Source organism: Macaca thibetana, chromosome 15 (assembly GCF_024542745.1).
Source record: "Macaca thibetana thibetana isolate TM-01 chromosome 15, ASM2454274v1, whole genome shotgun sequence".
NCBI classification, from domain to species: domain Eukaryota; kingdom Metazoa; phylum Chordata; class Mammalia; order Primates; family Cercopithecidae; genus Macaca; species Macaca thibetana.
Window position 1 is genome coordinate 16,046,503 of NC_065592.1, and position 16,598 is coordinate 16,063,100.

A 16,598-nucleotide genomic window follows, 5' to 3' on the forward strand; every position below is an offset into this window, starting at 1 on the left:
CAACATAAACAGCTAACATCATAATGACAGAATCAAATTCACACATAACAATATTAACCTTAAATGTAAATGAGCTAAATGCCCCAATTAAAAGACACAGACTAGCAAATTGGATAAAGAGTCAAGACCTATCAATGTGCTGTATTCATGGAGACCCATCTCACATGCACAGACACACATAGGCTGAAAAGGATGGAGGAAGATCTACCAACAAATGGGAAGCAAAAAAAAAAAAAAAAAAAAAAAAAAAAAAAAAAAAAAAAAAAAAAAAAAAGCAGGGGCTGCAATCCTAGTCTCTGATAAAAAAGACTTTAAACCAACAAAGATCAAAATAGACAAGGCCATTACATAATGGTAAAGGGATCAATTCAGTTAACAAGAAGAGTTAACTATCCTAAATATATATGCATGCAATAAGGCAGCACCCAGATTCATACAGCAAGTCCTTAGAAACCTATGAAGAGACTTAGACTCCCACACAATAACAATGGGAGACTCTAATACCCCACTGTCAGTATTAGACAGATCAATGAGACAGAAGGCTAACAAAGATATCCAGGACTTGAACTCAGCTCTGCACCAAGTGGACCTAATAGACATCTACAGAACTCTCCACCACAAATCAACAGAACATACATTCTTCTCAGCACCGAATCACACTTATTCTAAACTTGACCACATAATTGGAAATTAAACACTCTTTAGCAAATGTAAAAGAATGGAAATCACAACAAACTGTCTCTTAGACCACAGTGTCATCAAATTAGAACTCAGGAGTAAGAAACTCAATCAAAACCACACAACTACATGAAAACTGAGCAACCTGCTCCTGAATGACTACTGGGTAAATAACAAAATGAAGGCAGAAATAAAGATGTTCTTTGAAACCAATGAGAACAAAGACATAACATACCAGAATCTCTGGGACATATTTAAAGCAGTGTGTAGAGGGAAATGTATAGCACTAAATGCCCACAAAAGAAAGCAGGAAAGATCTAAAATCAACACCCTAACATCACAATTAAAGAAACTAGAGAAGCAAGAGCAAACACATTCAAAAGCTAGCAGAAGGCAAGAAATAACTAAGATCAGAGCAGAACTGAAGGAGACAGAGGCACAAAAATCCCTTCAAAAAATCAATGAATCTAGTAGCTGGTTGTTTGAAAAGATCAACAAAGTTGATAGACTGCTAGCAAGACTAATAAAGAAGAAAAGAGAGAAGAATCAAATAGACGCAATAAAAAATGATAAAGGGGATATCACCACTGACCCCACAGAAATACAAACAACTGTCAGAGAATACTATAAACACCTCTATGCAAATAAATTAGAAAATCTAGATGAAATGGATAAATTCCTGGACACATACACACTCCCAAGAATAAACCAGGAAGAATTCGAATTCCTGAATAGACTAATAACAAGTTCTGAAATTGAGGCAGTAATTAGTAGCCTAACAACCAAAAAAGAGCCCAGGACCAGATGAATTCACAGCCAACTTCTACCAGAGGTACAAAGAGGAGCTGGTGCCATTCCTCCCTGGTGAACATCAACGTGAAAATCCTCAATAAAATACTGGCAAACTGAATCCAGCAGCACATCAGAAAACCTGTCCACCACGATCAAGTCGGCTGCATCCTTGGGATGCAACGCTGGTTCAACATACACAAGTCAATGAATGTAATCCATCACATAAACAGAACCAACGACAAAAAACACATGATTATCTCAATAGATGGAGAAAAGACCTTCGACAAAATTCAACAGCCCTTCATGCCAAAAACTGTCAATAAACTAGGTATTGATGAAATGTACCTCAAAGTAATAAGAGCTGTTTATGACAAACTCACAGGCAATATCATGCTGAATGGGCAAAAACTGGAAGCATTCCCTTTGAAAAGCGGCACAAGACAAGAATGCCCTCTCTCACCACTTCTATTCAACATAGTGTTGGAAGTTCTGGCCAGGGCAATCAGGCAAGAGAAAGAAATAAAGGGTATTCAATTAGGAAAAGAGGAAGTCAAATTGTCCCTGTTTGCAGATGACAGGATTGCATATTTAGAAAACCCCATCATCTCAGTCCAAAATCTCCTTAAGCTGATAAGCAACTTCAGCAAAGTCTCAGGATACAAAATCAATGTGCAAAAATCACAAGAATTCCTATCCATAGGCCAGGTGTGGTGGCTCAAGCCTGTAATCCCAGCACTTTGGGAGGCCGAGAAGGGCGGATCACGAGGTCAGGAGATTGAGACCATCCTGGCTAACATGGTGAAACCCCATCTCTACTAAAAAAATACAAAAAACTAGCCAGGCAAGGTGGCGGGCGCCTGTAGTCCCAGCTACTCGGGAGGCTGAGGCAGGAGAATGGCGTAAACCCGGGAGGTGGAGCTTGCAGTGAGCTGAGATCCGGCCACTGCACTCCAGCCTGGGCGACAGAGTGAGACTCCATCTCAAAAAAAAAACCAAACCAAACCAAAACAAAACAAAACAAAAAAAAGAATTCCTATACATCAATAATAGACAAACAGAGAGCCAAATCATCAGTGAACTCCCATTCACAATTGCTACAAAGAGAATAAAACACCTAGGTATCCCACTTACAAGGGATGTGAAGGAACTCTTCAAGGAGAATTACAAACCACTGCTCAACGAAATAAAAGAGGATGCAAACAAATGGAAGAACATTCCATGTTCATGGATAGGAAGAATCAATATCATGAAAATGGCCATATTGCCCAAGGTAATTTATACATTCAATGCCATCCCCATCAATCTACCAATGACTTTTTTCACAGAATTGGAAAAAGTACTTTAAAGTTCATATGGAACCAAAAAAGAGCCCACATAGCCAACACAATTCTGAGTTAAAAGAACAAAGCTGGAAGCATCATGTTACTTATCTTCAAACTATACTACAAGGCTACAGTAAGAAAAACAGCATGGTACTGGTACCAAAACACAGATATAGACCAATGGAACAGAACAGAGGCCTCAGAGAGAACACCACACATCTACAACCATGTGATCTTTGACAAACCTGAGAAAACTGAGCAATAGGGAAGGAATTCCCTATTTAATAAATGGTGTTGGGAAAACTGGCTAGCCATATAGAGAAAGCTGAGACTGGATCCCTTCCTTACACCTTATACAAATATTAATTCAAGATGGATTAAAGACTTAAATGTTAGACCTAAAACCATAAAAACCCTAGATAAAACCTAGGCAATAGCATTCAGGACAGAGGCATGGGCACAGACTTCATGACTAAAACACCAAAAGCAATGGCAACAACAATCAAAATAGACCAATGGGATCTAATTAAACTAAAGAGCATCTGCACAGCAAAAGAAACTACCACCAGAGTGACCAGGCAACCTACAGAATGAGAGAAAACTTTTGCAATCTACCCATCTGACAAAGGGCTAATACCCAGAATCTATAAGGAATTTAAAGAAATTTACAAGAAAAAAAAATCAAAAAATGGGCAAAGGATATGAGCAGACATTTCTCAAAAGGAGACATTTGTGCAGCCAACAGACATGAAAAAATGCTCATCATCATTGGTCATCAGAGAAATGCAAATCAAAACCACAATGAGATACCATCTCTGACCAGTTAGAATGGTGATCATTGAAAAGTCAGGAAATAACAGGTGCTGGAGAGGATGTGGGGAAATAGGAATGCTTTTACACTGTTGGTGGGAGTGTAAATTAGTTCAACCATTGTGGAAGTCAGTGTGGCAATTCCTCAAGGATCTAGAACTAGAAATACCATTTGACCCAGTGATCCCATTTCTGGGTATATACCCAAAGGATTATAAATCATTCTACTATAAAGACACGTGCACATGTATGTTTATTGTGGCACTATTCAGAATAGCAAAGACTTGGAATCAACCCAAATGTCCATCAATGATAGACTGGATTAAGAAAATGTGGCACATATATACCACGGAATACTATGCAGCCATAAAAAAGGATGAGTTCATGTCCTTTGTAGGGACATGGATGCAGCCAGAAACCATCATTCTCAGCAAACTATCACAAGAACAGAAAACCAAATGTCGCATGTTCTCACTCATAGGTGGGAATTGAACAATGAGATCCCTTGGACACAGGAAGGGGAACATCACACACCAGGTCCTATTGTGGGGGGCACGGAGGAGGGATAGCATTAGGCGATATACCTAATGTAAATGACGAGTTAATGGGTGCAGCACACCAACATGGCACAAGTATGCATATGTAACAAACCTGCACGTTGTGCACATGTACCCTAGAACTTAAGGTATAATAAAAATAAATAAATAAATAAAAAATAAAAAATAAAAACATTGGCATGTACGTTTTAAAAAAAATTGAATTAATAAAAAAGTCAGGAAATAACAGGTGCTGGAGAGGATGTGGAGAAATAGGAATGCTTTAACACTGTTGGTGGGAGTGTAAATTAGTTCAACCATTGTGGAAGTCAGTGTGGCAATTCCTCAAGGATCTAGAACCAGAAATACCATTTGACCCAGTGATCCCATCTCTTGGTATATACCCAAAGGATTATAAATCATTCTACTATAAAGACACATGCACATGTATGTTTATTGAGGCACTATTCAGAATAGCAAAGACTTGGAACCAACCCAAATGTCCATCAATGATAGACTGGATTAAGAAAATGTAGCACATATACACCATGGAATACTATGTAGCCATAAAAATGATGAGTTCATGTCCTTTGCAGGGACATGGATGAAGCTGGAAACCATCATTCTCAGCAAACTATCACAAGGACAGAAAACCAAACACTGCGTGTTCTTACTCATAAGTGGGAATTGAACAATGAGAACACATGGACACAGGGCAGGGAACATCACACACTGGGGCCTGTTGTGGGGGTGAGGGACTAGAGGAGGGATAGCATTAAGAGAAACACCTAATGTAAATGACAAGTTGATGGGTGCAGCAAACCAACATGGCCCATGTATGCCTATGTAAGAAACCTGCATGTTGTACACATGTTCCCTCGAACTTAAAGTATAAAATTTTTTTTTTCTGCCAAGTATGAAGAACCAGAGTCAACTAATCAAAAGTTGGTATTAATTCTTTGTTTTCATTTTATAAGAGCCAGGGCTCCCTTTACCTTGGAAGAATTTATTCTACAGGTGCGACGAAAACTTAGGGAATGTGACTTCTCAAGTCTACTTCAGTGGTACAAATTTTGAGTAAGACTTATATACAAGCTATATGAAATCCTTCTATCATGTTACAAAAAAATGCCACAATGTTAGCTCCATCAACTCAGTGTCATAACCACTCATATCCTACAAGAGAAAGTTTATCTAAACAGGTGGGCTAAATTAGTCAGCACTTGCAACTCTGACCCATGTCCTAGGGTGTCCCTCTCACATTTTCCATTTGATCCTTCACCCATAAGACTGAACAATCAACATTTTATTTTATTTATTTTAGGTTCAGGGGGGTATATGTGCAGGTTTGTCACATGGGTAAATTGCGTGTCATGAGGGCTTGGTGTGCAGATTATTTCATACCTAATGAGCATAGTACCAAACAGCTAGTTTTTCAACCCACCTTCCACACTTCAACCTCAAGTTTGTCCCAGTCTCTATTTTTTTCCTTCTCCGTGTTCCTGTGTATTCAATGTTTAGCTCCCACTTACAAGTGAGAGCATGCTGTATTTGGTTTTCTTTTCCTGCATTAATTTGTTTAGAATAATGACCTCCAGCTCCATCCATGTTGCTGCAAAGGAAATGATTTCATTCTTTTTAATAGCTACATAGTATTCCATAGTGGATATAGACCAGTCCACTGTTAATCGGCATCTAGGTTGATTCCATGTCTTTGCTATTGTGAATAGTTCTGTGATGAACATAAATGGGCGTGTGTCTTTATGGTAGAATGATTTCTATTCCTTTGGGTATATATTCAACAATAGGGATTGCTGGGTTGAATGGTACTTCTGTTTAAGTTTTTTGAGAAACTGCCATACCACTTTCCACCACGGCTGAATTAATTTATGTTCCCACCAGCATTGTATAAGCATTCCTTTCCTCTGCAACTCCACCAGCACCAGTTACTTTTTTTAAACTTTTATTTATTTATTTTGAGATGGAGTCTTGCTCTGTCACCCAGGCTGGAGTGCAGTGGTATGATCTCGGCTCAGTGCAAACTTGCCCCCTGGGTTCAAGCGATTCTCCTGCTTCAGCCTCCTGAGTAGCTGGGATTACAGGCACCTGCCACCACACCAGGCTAATTTTTATATTTTTAGTAGAAATGGAGTTTCCCCATGTTGGCAGGCTGGTCTCAAACTCCTGACCTCAGATGACCCATCCGCCTCAGCCTCCCAAAGTGCTAGGATTACAGGCATGAGCCACTGCACTCGGCCATTTTTTGACTTTTAAATGATATCCATTCTGACTGGTGTGATATGGTATCTCACTGTGGTTTTGATTTGCATTTCTCTGATGTTTAGTGATGATGAGTGCTTTTCCATATATTTGCTGCCTGCTTGTATTTCTTCTTTTGAGACATGTCTGTACATATCTTTTGATGCTTTTAAGTGGGGTTGTTTTTTATTTGTTGAATTGTTTAAGCTCTTTATGGATTTGAATAGTTTTTGAATATTTTCTCCCATATTATAGGTTGTCCGTTTACTCTGTTGATAGTTACTTTTGCTGTGCATAGATCTTTAGTTTAATTAGGTTCTAATAGTCAGTTTTTGTTTTTATTGCAATTGCTTTTGAGGACTTAGTCATAAATTATTTCCCAAGTCCCATGTCCAGGATGGTGTTTCCAAAGTGTTTTCCTAGGGTTCTTATAGTTGCAGGTATTACATTTAAATCTTTAATCCATCTTGAGTTAATTTTTGTATATGGTGAAAAGTAGGGATCCAGTTTCAGTCTTCTGCATATGGCTAGCCAGCTAGCCCAGCACCATTTATTGAACAGGGCATCTTTTCCCCATTGCCTGTTATTGTTGACTTTGTCAAAGATCACATTGTAGTTGCTTACTTCTGGGTTCTCTATTTTGTTCCTTTGCTCTATGTGTCTGTTTTGGTACCAGTACCATGCTGTTTTGGTTGCAGTAGAGTTTGAATTTTGATAGTGTGATGCTTCTGGCTTTGTCCTTGTTGCTTAGGATGCTTTGGCCATTTGGGCTCCTTTTTGGTTCCATGTGAATTTTAGAATAGTTTTTTCTAATTATGTGACAAATGTCATTGGTAGTTTCATAGGAATAGCATTGAATCTATAAATTTCTTTGGGCAGTATGATCTTTTAATAATATTGAGGAATCAACATTTTAACAGACTCTTGGTGCTTGAACCTGTTCTTCATGCCCAGTATCAATTGGTCAGAAGACAATTTTCACCCACTATTAGACCAGTCCCACATATCAACTACAGAAGAGATCAGGAACATGCTGAGGCAAAAGGAGTTTGATTTATCCCTGAGTAGTGCAGGTAAAGCAGGTTAAGAAAAATGCAAATTGGCAAGCATCACAGTGCTTCATTGTGGAGCATCTATAATTTCTGACTCCAAAGAGTAGACATTATCATTATGTTCCTCTTCTTATATTGGAGTAGTTACCCCATTTCACCTGACTTCTATAAACTTATAGAAAATAAAAGCACCAATATTGCTCTCCCAGTTTTCCTGGCAGCTAGGGGATGTGTTGGTGACAAAATTCTTGACCAGTCAGATGCAACACGTTATTTTGAATCTAGGCATAGTAGTGAAAAGAATAAGAAGTGGACAGTTCTTTCTGGATGTGGTAATAAGTAGTTTATAGACCTTCAAGGACTATGCCCAGTGACTACTGCAGGTAGTATAGGAGGAGGTACAAGCTGCAGTGAATACAGTTTGGTGGCAATAGTAGTGTCCTCATCAGACTGGTTCTGAGATTTGATTTTCACTGTGGTTCTTATGATATGACCTTTATTATTCTTGTCATTTTTCTTGAGTGTAGTTCCCTAGCCTTGGAAATGCATGAACTCCACGTATCTTTTCAAGAAACTCATTTGCTGCATGCATAAGCCAGAATCAGTTTCTATTGCCTACATCTAAGAACTCTGAGAGTTACAGCCCTAGTGTTTAGTTGCAGAGAACACTGTTAATTATAGTTAAAGAAATGCTTGTGTTTTACACTAAGTACATGGTGGCTCTTTTTTGTTTTATGTACTTTGGATTTAATAGATTTCTCTGGGTAATATCCAATGAGAAAATACATGATATATAGCTAACTTAGATATTTCTTCACACACAGAAAGTTCTAAAGAAAGCAGATCTGTGAGGCACAACATTATTTCTCCAGAATCATAGGTAAACCTCTGAACTGTGTTTGGGGTTTTATCTGAAGAAAAATGTCTGCATTCTGCTCATCCATTTCATGAATGCTCCCTTGACATCCCCATTCCTCAGGCTATAGATGAAGGGGTTCAGCATGGGAGTCACCACTGTGTACACAACTGTTACAATGCAACCCTTGGTCACTGAATAGCTGGAAAGGGGCCAGAAGTAGACCCAACTGAGGGTGCCATAGAATATGGCTACCACAGTGAGGTGGGAGCCACAGGTAGAAAAGGCTTTCCACTTGCCCTTGGCTGAGGGGATCCGGAGGACCACCAAAATGATGCAGGCATAGGAGGCAGTAATGAAGGCCAGAGCTCCACTGATTACAACAGCACCTTCTGTGTGAATCATCAGGGTGTTGAGGTAGGTACTGGTGCAGGAGATCTTCATCAGAGCATAGAGGTCACAGAAGAAGTGAGGGATTCTCTTATCTGCACAGAAGATTAGTCGGCCCATGAAAAAGGTGTGCAGCAGTGCATGAAGGTGGGAGAGGGCATGGCACATCATCACCATCTTCACACACAGCATCCTAGTCAGGATCATAGGGTAGTGGAAAGGGTTGCAGATGGCGATGTACCTGTCATAGGCCATCACAGCCAGGATGAAGTTTTCCATGGCTGTGAAGCAAATGAAGAAATAAGTTTGGGCTAAACAGCCTGTGTAGGAAATTACCTTTGTAGGGGAGAAAATATTCTGCAGCATCTTGGGGACCATGGTGGAGGTGAAGCAGATGTCTGTCAAGGCCAAATTACTGAGGAAGATGTACATAGGGATGTGGAGGCGTGGAGCAGAGAGAATCAGTGTGATGATGGCCAAGTTGCCAGAAATGTTGATTGTGTACATGAGTGAAAAAACAAGGAAGAGTGGGATTCGCTCTTCTGGGTGGGTGGAAATGCCCAAGAGAACAAAATGGGATACACTGGTCCAATTGCTATTGTCCATCTGTTGCCATAAGAACAAAAATAATTATTTCTATAGACTTGGACATACGGGCAGGCTGTTTAGTTAGTCACTGTTGTGCCCCAGTGTAAAATAAACATGGTGCTAATAAAGGGATTAAGTGATTGTGACTTTTCCAAAATAATATGGATTTTTCATTAACATCATCATTATTAAAAATTTGGCTAAAAACCACAATTACTTTTGCACCTACCTAATATCCCCATAGCTAACATTTTCAGAACATTTACCTTAAACCAGGGACTTTTCTGTGTTATCATATTTAAATCAACTCTATGAGGCTATTACTACTACTACTACTATTATTATTTCACTTTTATAAATTTGAAAACAGGGACGGAAAGTTTAAATTCATAAAGAAGAAAATATGAATTTAAGTCACATTTATCTGGTGCCAAAGATTATACTATTAACCACTATATAACATGACTCTCCAGATTAAAACCAAGCCGTCTTATTCATGATAATAAGACCTGTTGATGAGTTATATAACCAAGGAATCTGCCTGCTGAAAGGGAGATCAGAGGTCATTTGGTTCAGCAATTTTCACTTTGGGGGACACATACTCTGGCTGATATCCAGAGACTTCTCAGTAAAAAGATAATGGTTTTAGGAAAATAATTTTCTAGATCCTCAATTTCCACATTTCTCTTTTCTAAACCTGTCTTATATTAATGATGTCACCTAATGCATAATCTTGTTTCCTATGTAACAAATGAAACCTAAACGGTAATATAATTGATGTTGATTTTGACTGATTTTAGTAATAAGTAATACTCATTTTTAGATATATGAAGTAAAAAATCTCCTACTAGATGCCTTTAATTAAAATCTTATTATTTAGATATAAGAATTATTTTCAAAGTTTGTGATATATTACCATATGAAATTACCATTTTTGTAGATCAAAATAGGTGAACATTGGCAACTTAATGTTATTGAAGCTAACAATTACATAGTTTTGGTCAGTTATTTGAACTAGTAATAATTGTGATAATAACTCAATGGAGATGATTTTTCACAATTATTTTAAGAAAATTTTGTGGTCATTAGAAATAAAAAAAACTTTTATTCTTTATTGTGAAAAGTAATACAGGTGATTATAAGAGACTTTCCAGCATAAAAGTTTATTGCAACAGGATACCCATGAAGCTACCAATGAGTTTCTTCACAGATTTGGAAAAAACTGCTTTAAAGTTCATGTGGAACCAAAAAAGAGCCCGCATCTCCAAGACAATCCTAAGTAAAAAGAACAAAGCTGGAAGCATCATGTTACTTGACTTCAAACTATACTACAAGGCTACAGTCACCAAAACAGCATGGTACTGGTACCAAAACAGAGATATAGACCAATAGAACAGAACAGAGTCCTCAGAAATAATACCACACATCTACAGCCATCTGATCTTTGACAAACCTCAGAAAAACAAGAAATGGGGAAAGGATTCCCTATTTAATAAATGGTGCTGGGAAAATTGGCTAGCCATAAGTAGAAAGCTGAAACTGGATCCTTTCCTTACTTCTTATACGAAAATTAATTCAAGATGGATTAGAGACTTAAATGTTAGACCTAATACCATAAAAATCCTAGAGGAAAACCTAGGTAGTACCATTCAGGACATAGGCATGGGCAAAGACTTCATGTCTAAAACACCAAAAGCAACGGCAGCAAAAGCCAAAATTGACAAATGGGATCTCATTAAACTAAAGAGCTTCTGCACAGCAAAGGAAACTACCATCAGAGTGAACAGGCAGCCTACAGAATGGGAGAAAATTTTTGCAATCTACTCATCTGACAAAGGGCTAATATCCAGAACCTACAAAGGACTCAAACAAATTTACAAGAAAAAAACAAACAACCCCATCAAAAAGTGGGCAAAGGATATGAACAGACATTTCTCAAAAGAAGACATTCATACAGCCAACAGACACATGAAAAAATGCTCATCATCACTGGCCATCAGAGAAATGCAAATCAAAACCACAATGAGATGCCATCTCACACCAGTTAGAATGGCGATCATTAAAAAGTCAGGAAACAACAGGTGCTGGAGAGGATGTGGAGAAATAGGAACACTTTTACACTGTTGGTGGGATTGTAAACTAGTTCAACCAGTATGGAAAACAGTATGGCGATTCCTCAAGGATCTAGAACTAGATGTACCATATGACCCAGCCATCCCATTACTGGGTATATACCCAAAGGATTATAAATCATGCTGTTATAAAGACACACGCACATGTATGTTTATTGCGGCACTATTCACAATAGCAAAGACTTGGAATCAACCCAAATGTCCATCAGTGACAGACTGGATAAAGAAAATGTGGCACATATACACCATGGAATACTATGCAGCCATAAAAAAGGATGAGTTTGTGTCCTTTGTAGGGACATGGATGCAGCTAGAAACCATCATTCTTAGCAAACTATCACAAGAACAGAAAACGAAACACCGCATGTTCTCACTCATAGGTGGGAACTGAACAATGAGATCACTTGGACTCGGGAAGGGGAACATCACACACCGGGGCCTATCATGGGGAGGGGCCAGGGGAGAGGGATTGCATTGGGAGTTATACCTGATGTAAATGACGAGTTGATGGGTGCTGACGAGTTGATGGTTGCAGCACACCCACATGGCACAAGTATACATAAGTAAGAAACCTGCACGTTATCCACATGTACCCTAGAACTTAAAGTATAATAGTAATAATAAATAAAAAATAAAATAAAATAAAATTTGTATAGGAGAAGAATGGAAATACATGTTTAAATGGAGAAGGAATGATGTAAAATGTACAGCTTTTACTGATGACTTTGTTCTTGCATTTTAAAAATGACCGATGTGATTATCAAATCACTCTGTGTTTAGATGCCATTGGGTACATTTTAAGAAATAATGTAAAGTTTTATTTTAAAAGTACAACACTCCATGTATTATATACTTATAGCTATTTAATCATCAAATGAATAATTTTATATGCCTGTTTTTAAAAGTGCATGGGTCTTAAAGCATAAGAACTTGACCCAACTTCTCAATCAATTTTCAGTCTCTTTTTATAGGATCCTGGGGAAATAAACATCCTTTCTCCCCTTGAATGCTTTTAGGGGCAGGAAGCTCTAGTTGTCAGAATTTTTTTTTTTTTTAACAGGAGAAGCTAAAGTATGATTGCCTCTCATTTCTGTCTCGCAGAATGAGGTTGGTCCTCTGGGATCTCACACAGCAAGTCTGTCATTCTTCACCATGACAGCCCTTGAGAAAAAGAAACGTGCAGCACTGTGCAGTGGTTAAAAGCCCAGCCTTCATTTTCTCCTCTGTCAAATGGGGATTTTTATAGTTTATTACTCTTAAGGTTGTTACAAGGATTAAATGAGAGTACCTGCTTTGTGGAAAATATTCAGTAAATGCTGGCGATTTTTTTTTCAGTCTTGTTAAACATAGAGTCTCCAGGTTTTTCTGCCATCCAGGTTTCTACTGTGAAGCTGTTCACTTTGCATCTGTCCTTAAAATGTCATTTCCAGAACTAAGCAATATTCTAAGAGTCTGATTTTTCATCACAGGGTAGTCATAATGATTTAATCTGGTCATAAATAATAACCAAATAATCTTTTTGGGTAGAGATCAGAGTTGGCAGCCCACAAATAAAATGTGTTTATGGCTATAAGAATTCTTAGACTGTGCAATTTGGTTGTTGGGAGGAAAAAGTGCCAGCAGTTAAGAATTTTTCCTATGTAAGGCACTTTTACACATATCTCAGATAATCCATATAGCAATCTCATTATTTGTCTAGTTGTATGTCCTAGCCACAATCACTTACTATCCTTATTTTATATATGAGAATACCAAGGCTTAGGGAGGTGAAGTGATTCGCTCAGTATAACTTAGTAGTAAGTGGTGACGACTTCACACTTATGTCTGGGAACCACTAGGGCTCATATGTGCCTGACTGCCTATTTCACTTATTTAGTTTCTTCTTCACAGAATAGAATTTATCATTCCTAGTCTGTCTGCTTTCACGCCTCAAGCTAAAGGATGCCACTATGTACAGTTCAAGGGGACAAATATGTAAAATAAAAGTGCACATTTACTGAGCACTTACTATATACCAGGAATTATTCTAAGAGCTGTATATATGTTTTTCATGTGATCACAGCAATTCTGTGACATAGGTGTTAGCTCCACTTTATAAGAAGAAATTGAAGCTTGGAAGGGTCCTGTGACATGCTCAAGGTCACAGATTTAGTAAGTGGTAGAAATGAAATTTGGATTCAGCTCTGTCTGACCTCAAAGCCTATGCTCTCAACCGTGGGGCTATGCTACTTCTTAAGTTTTCTCTTGCTATTCTAGCTTCTATTTTCCTCTTTGTTTCCTTCTTTTCTACTGTGCTATCTTGTGCATTGGACAATGATAAGCACCCATCATATTTTTTCTAGTTTAATCCTCATTATAAAACTAAGCATAGATATTATGATTCCCATACTGAGATCATGAAACTGAGGATGAGGGAGATGAATTAACTTTCTCAGGGTCAAAGAGATTAGAGTTAGATCCAGGTTGATCATCAGTCTGTCTAACTCTTCCTCTCCGACCTCACCAATTTAACAGTGAGAAGTTGTTTATTTTAAATTTCTGTGAGAACCTGTGTCTCCTATCCTTTGATATCCCAGAATAGCTTTCTGTAACTGCTAGCAATCAGATCCATAAAGTGCCCTTTGTAAATAGAGGAGGCACTGGGATAACATGACTTAATAGCTTGTTGGAATGGAATGGAAAACACCTTCCATTCCTTCCCTGTGCTGGTTTTCTCTTAAAATGTGGCATTGTAATTGGATTCTTCAAATGAAGATTCACATTTCTAGCCTGCAGGGCTGGGCGTCAGGTGGCCCTGAGTTTATGGTTTAGGAAACATGAGATTTATCTTTCTTTCCAGATCTTCGGAAAGGCCTGTGAGCGGACTGAGCTCTACTTGACAGTCAGTAGCCTGTGCCCAGATGCTACCTGGGCAATGTCCATGTACCTCTTGTGACACAGCTACTCAAAAAGGTAGAGAGAGTCCCAGAAGCGGATGGTGGGTAGCTGCCTAGAAACTTAGAGTCCTCCTTGTCTTCCTCATGGCTGGCAGAAATCATCCTATCTGACCTATAGTGCAGCATATGGGCCCTTATGGCAGAGAGGAGGAGTGTGGTGTGGACAAGGAAGCAGGAGACTAAGAATGGGGAACTCAAAGAGGAGAGCATTACTTTATAAAAGGAAGTGAATTTTAAAATAAAACAGTAATGTTGTGTGTAGGAGTGGAGCTTGACCCGGGAAATTTCCATTTTCTATCTGGGCTCTGGTCCCGGGTCTGCCACGAAAATGTTCTGAAACATTGGGAAAACCGCTTCCTTTCTCGGGAGCCTCAGCTTCTTCATCTGGGGAATGGGAAGAATAATAACTGCTTTCAATGCAGAAGCTTGATATCAAAGAATATCAGAAGAGACTATAGACATGAAGGCCCTTTAAATGTCCCAAGAAACAGTGAGAAGTTGTTTATTTTAAATTTCTGTGGGAACCTGGATTTCCTATCCTTTGCTCTCCCAGAATAGCTTTCTATAACTGCTAGCAATCGGATCCATAAACTGCCCTTTGTAAGTAGAGGAGACACTGGGATAACATGACTTAATAAAGTCTCTGAGTTTCTCAGAAGTGGGAAGAAAATCTGGGTCAGTTGTTAAGAGAAGACACAGTGAACAACCATGTCCAGTGATGATTTCTGGGTCACCTAACTCTGATTATTCATAATACCTCCCTGATGGATTGAAAATCTCTGGAATCTATTAGCTATTTTCTCTGACTCAGGGAAAATTTTACTCTTCGCTGTGTATTAGTGAATAATTTTCAATTACTTCCATTGAAAATAATGGCAAAAACTGCAATTACTTTTGCACCAACCTATAAATCGTTCATATCTTTTGTGGATAGGTTTTGATAAGGGGAAATGGGAGAGTCCATAAAGACATAGCATGTCTGAGGATGCTGTGAGGAGGAGGCATGATGAGGGGAGGAAAAACACAAGAAGATTAGGAGGTCAAAGACAAACTTCACAATACTCAACAGGATCGTACAAAGGATCAGTTTTGAGAAAGATGGTCCTCCCTCCAGAAATTACTGAAAGACTATATAAGAATTATCTGAGGTGTCCAGAAACTTCTGTGCTCTGGTGTGCAGGCCCCTAAGTGCAGATATTTACCTTCAGCTGTACTGGCCCTGGCTCTCCCAACCCGCCTCAGGCAACATCTGTCATCATGTCTTGTTCTGACAGCAGCATGGAGCTGACCACTCAGGGAAGACAGAGGAAGTTTTCAAGCACAGAAGAAAGAAAGGCATCAGGGAGGGGCAGTAGGGGTAGAGCTGCCAGACTCCTGGTAGTGCTTCTGCTCATCAGGGGCAGGAGGACCTCTCTGGGGATGGTGCTGGGAGCTGATGTTTTATCACATGCTTCTGCATGGATTCCATGGTTCTCACAAGCATAGAGTCCCAAATGTGTCATTGTCCAACCTCACTAACTTCTCTGGGTAGTGAGGCCCATGAGACAGTACTCCTGGTGTCAGTGTTAGTGACTGTGGCTTAGCAGCTCAGCTGATCCCAGGAGAGCAGCCAGGGCCTGGGAGATCAGTTTGGACATGGGGTTGACTGCATGTCCTCCAAAATTTGGCTTTGATAAGAAAGCCCATAGAAACTTCGATATGGTCAAGGCAGGGAAGTACTGTCACCCTGCCTGATTTCTTTCTTAGAGATGCAGCATCTTATTTGCTTTTTAGTGGCACATACTTATATTTTAAAAAAATTAGCAGTAAGAAATATGTTGAATAAAAAGTGAGAGTGTTTCTCACCATTCCCTACCTGATTCATCTCTAGGAGTAATTGCTATTATTGTGACATGTACCCATTTAGACAATTTCTATGCACAAATTAACTTGGATATAAAAATTTTTGTTTTTATAAAAATGGAATCATTTGTTCTGGAACTTTCTTTGTTTCTCTCATCAATATATCGTGGACCTCCTATAGCACTCTTGGACCTACATTATTATTTTTAAGGCATTTCAGAGGATATTAGATGTACCACAAGTTCTAAACATTTCCACATTTCCCCCTCATGCCACTTACTTATCTTCTTCGTTCTGGCCTTACAAAGACAATGCTACAATAGATGTTCTTTTACAAGCATATTTTTGTCATCAGAATGGCCTTTAACACTCATATTTTAATAAACCTTCTATTTACAACCACTT

General features: G+C 38.8%; 1 protein-coding gene across 1 annotated transcript; it reads right to left on the minus strand.

Annotated features, from left to right (window-relative positions):
- Positions 1 to 8,297: 8,297 nt before the first annotated feature.
- LOC126937239 (olfactory receptor 1Q1) lies at positions 8,298 to 9,381 on the minus strand. Its single transcript, XM_050760673.1, has one exon. The coding sequence runs from the start codon at positions 9,299 to 9,301 to the stop codon at positions 8,357 to 8,359; it is 945 nt and encodes a 314-aa protein (XP_050616630.1). The 5' UTR covers positions 9,302 to 9,381; the 3' UTR covers positions 8,298 to 8,356.
- Between the last annotated feature and the right edge of the window lie 7,217 nt (positions 9,382 to 16,598).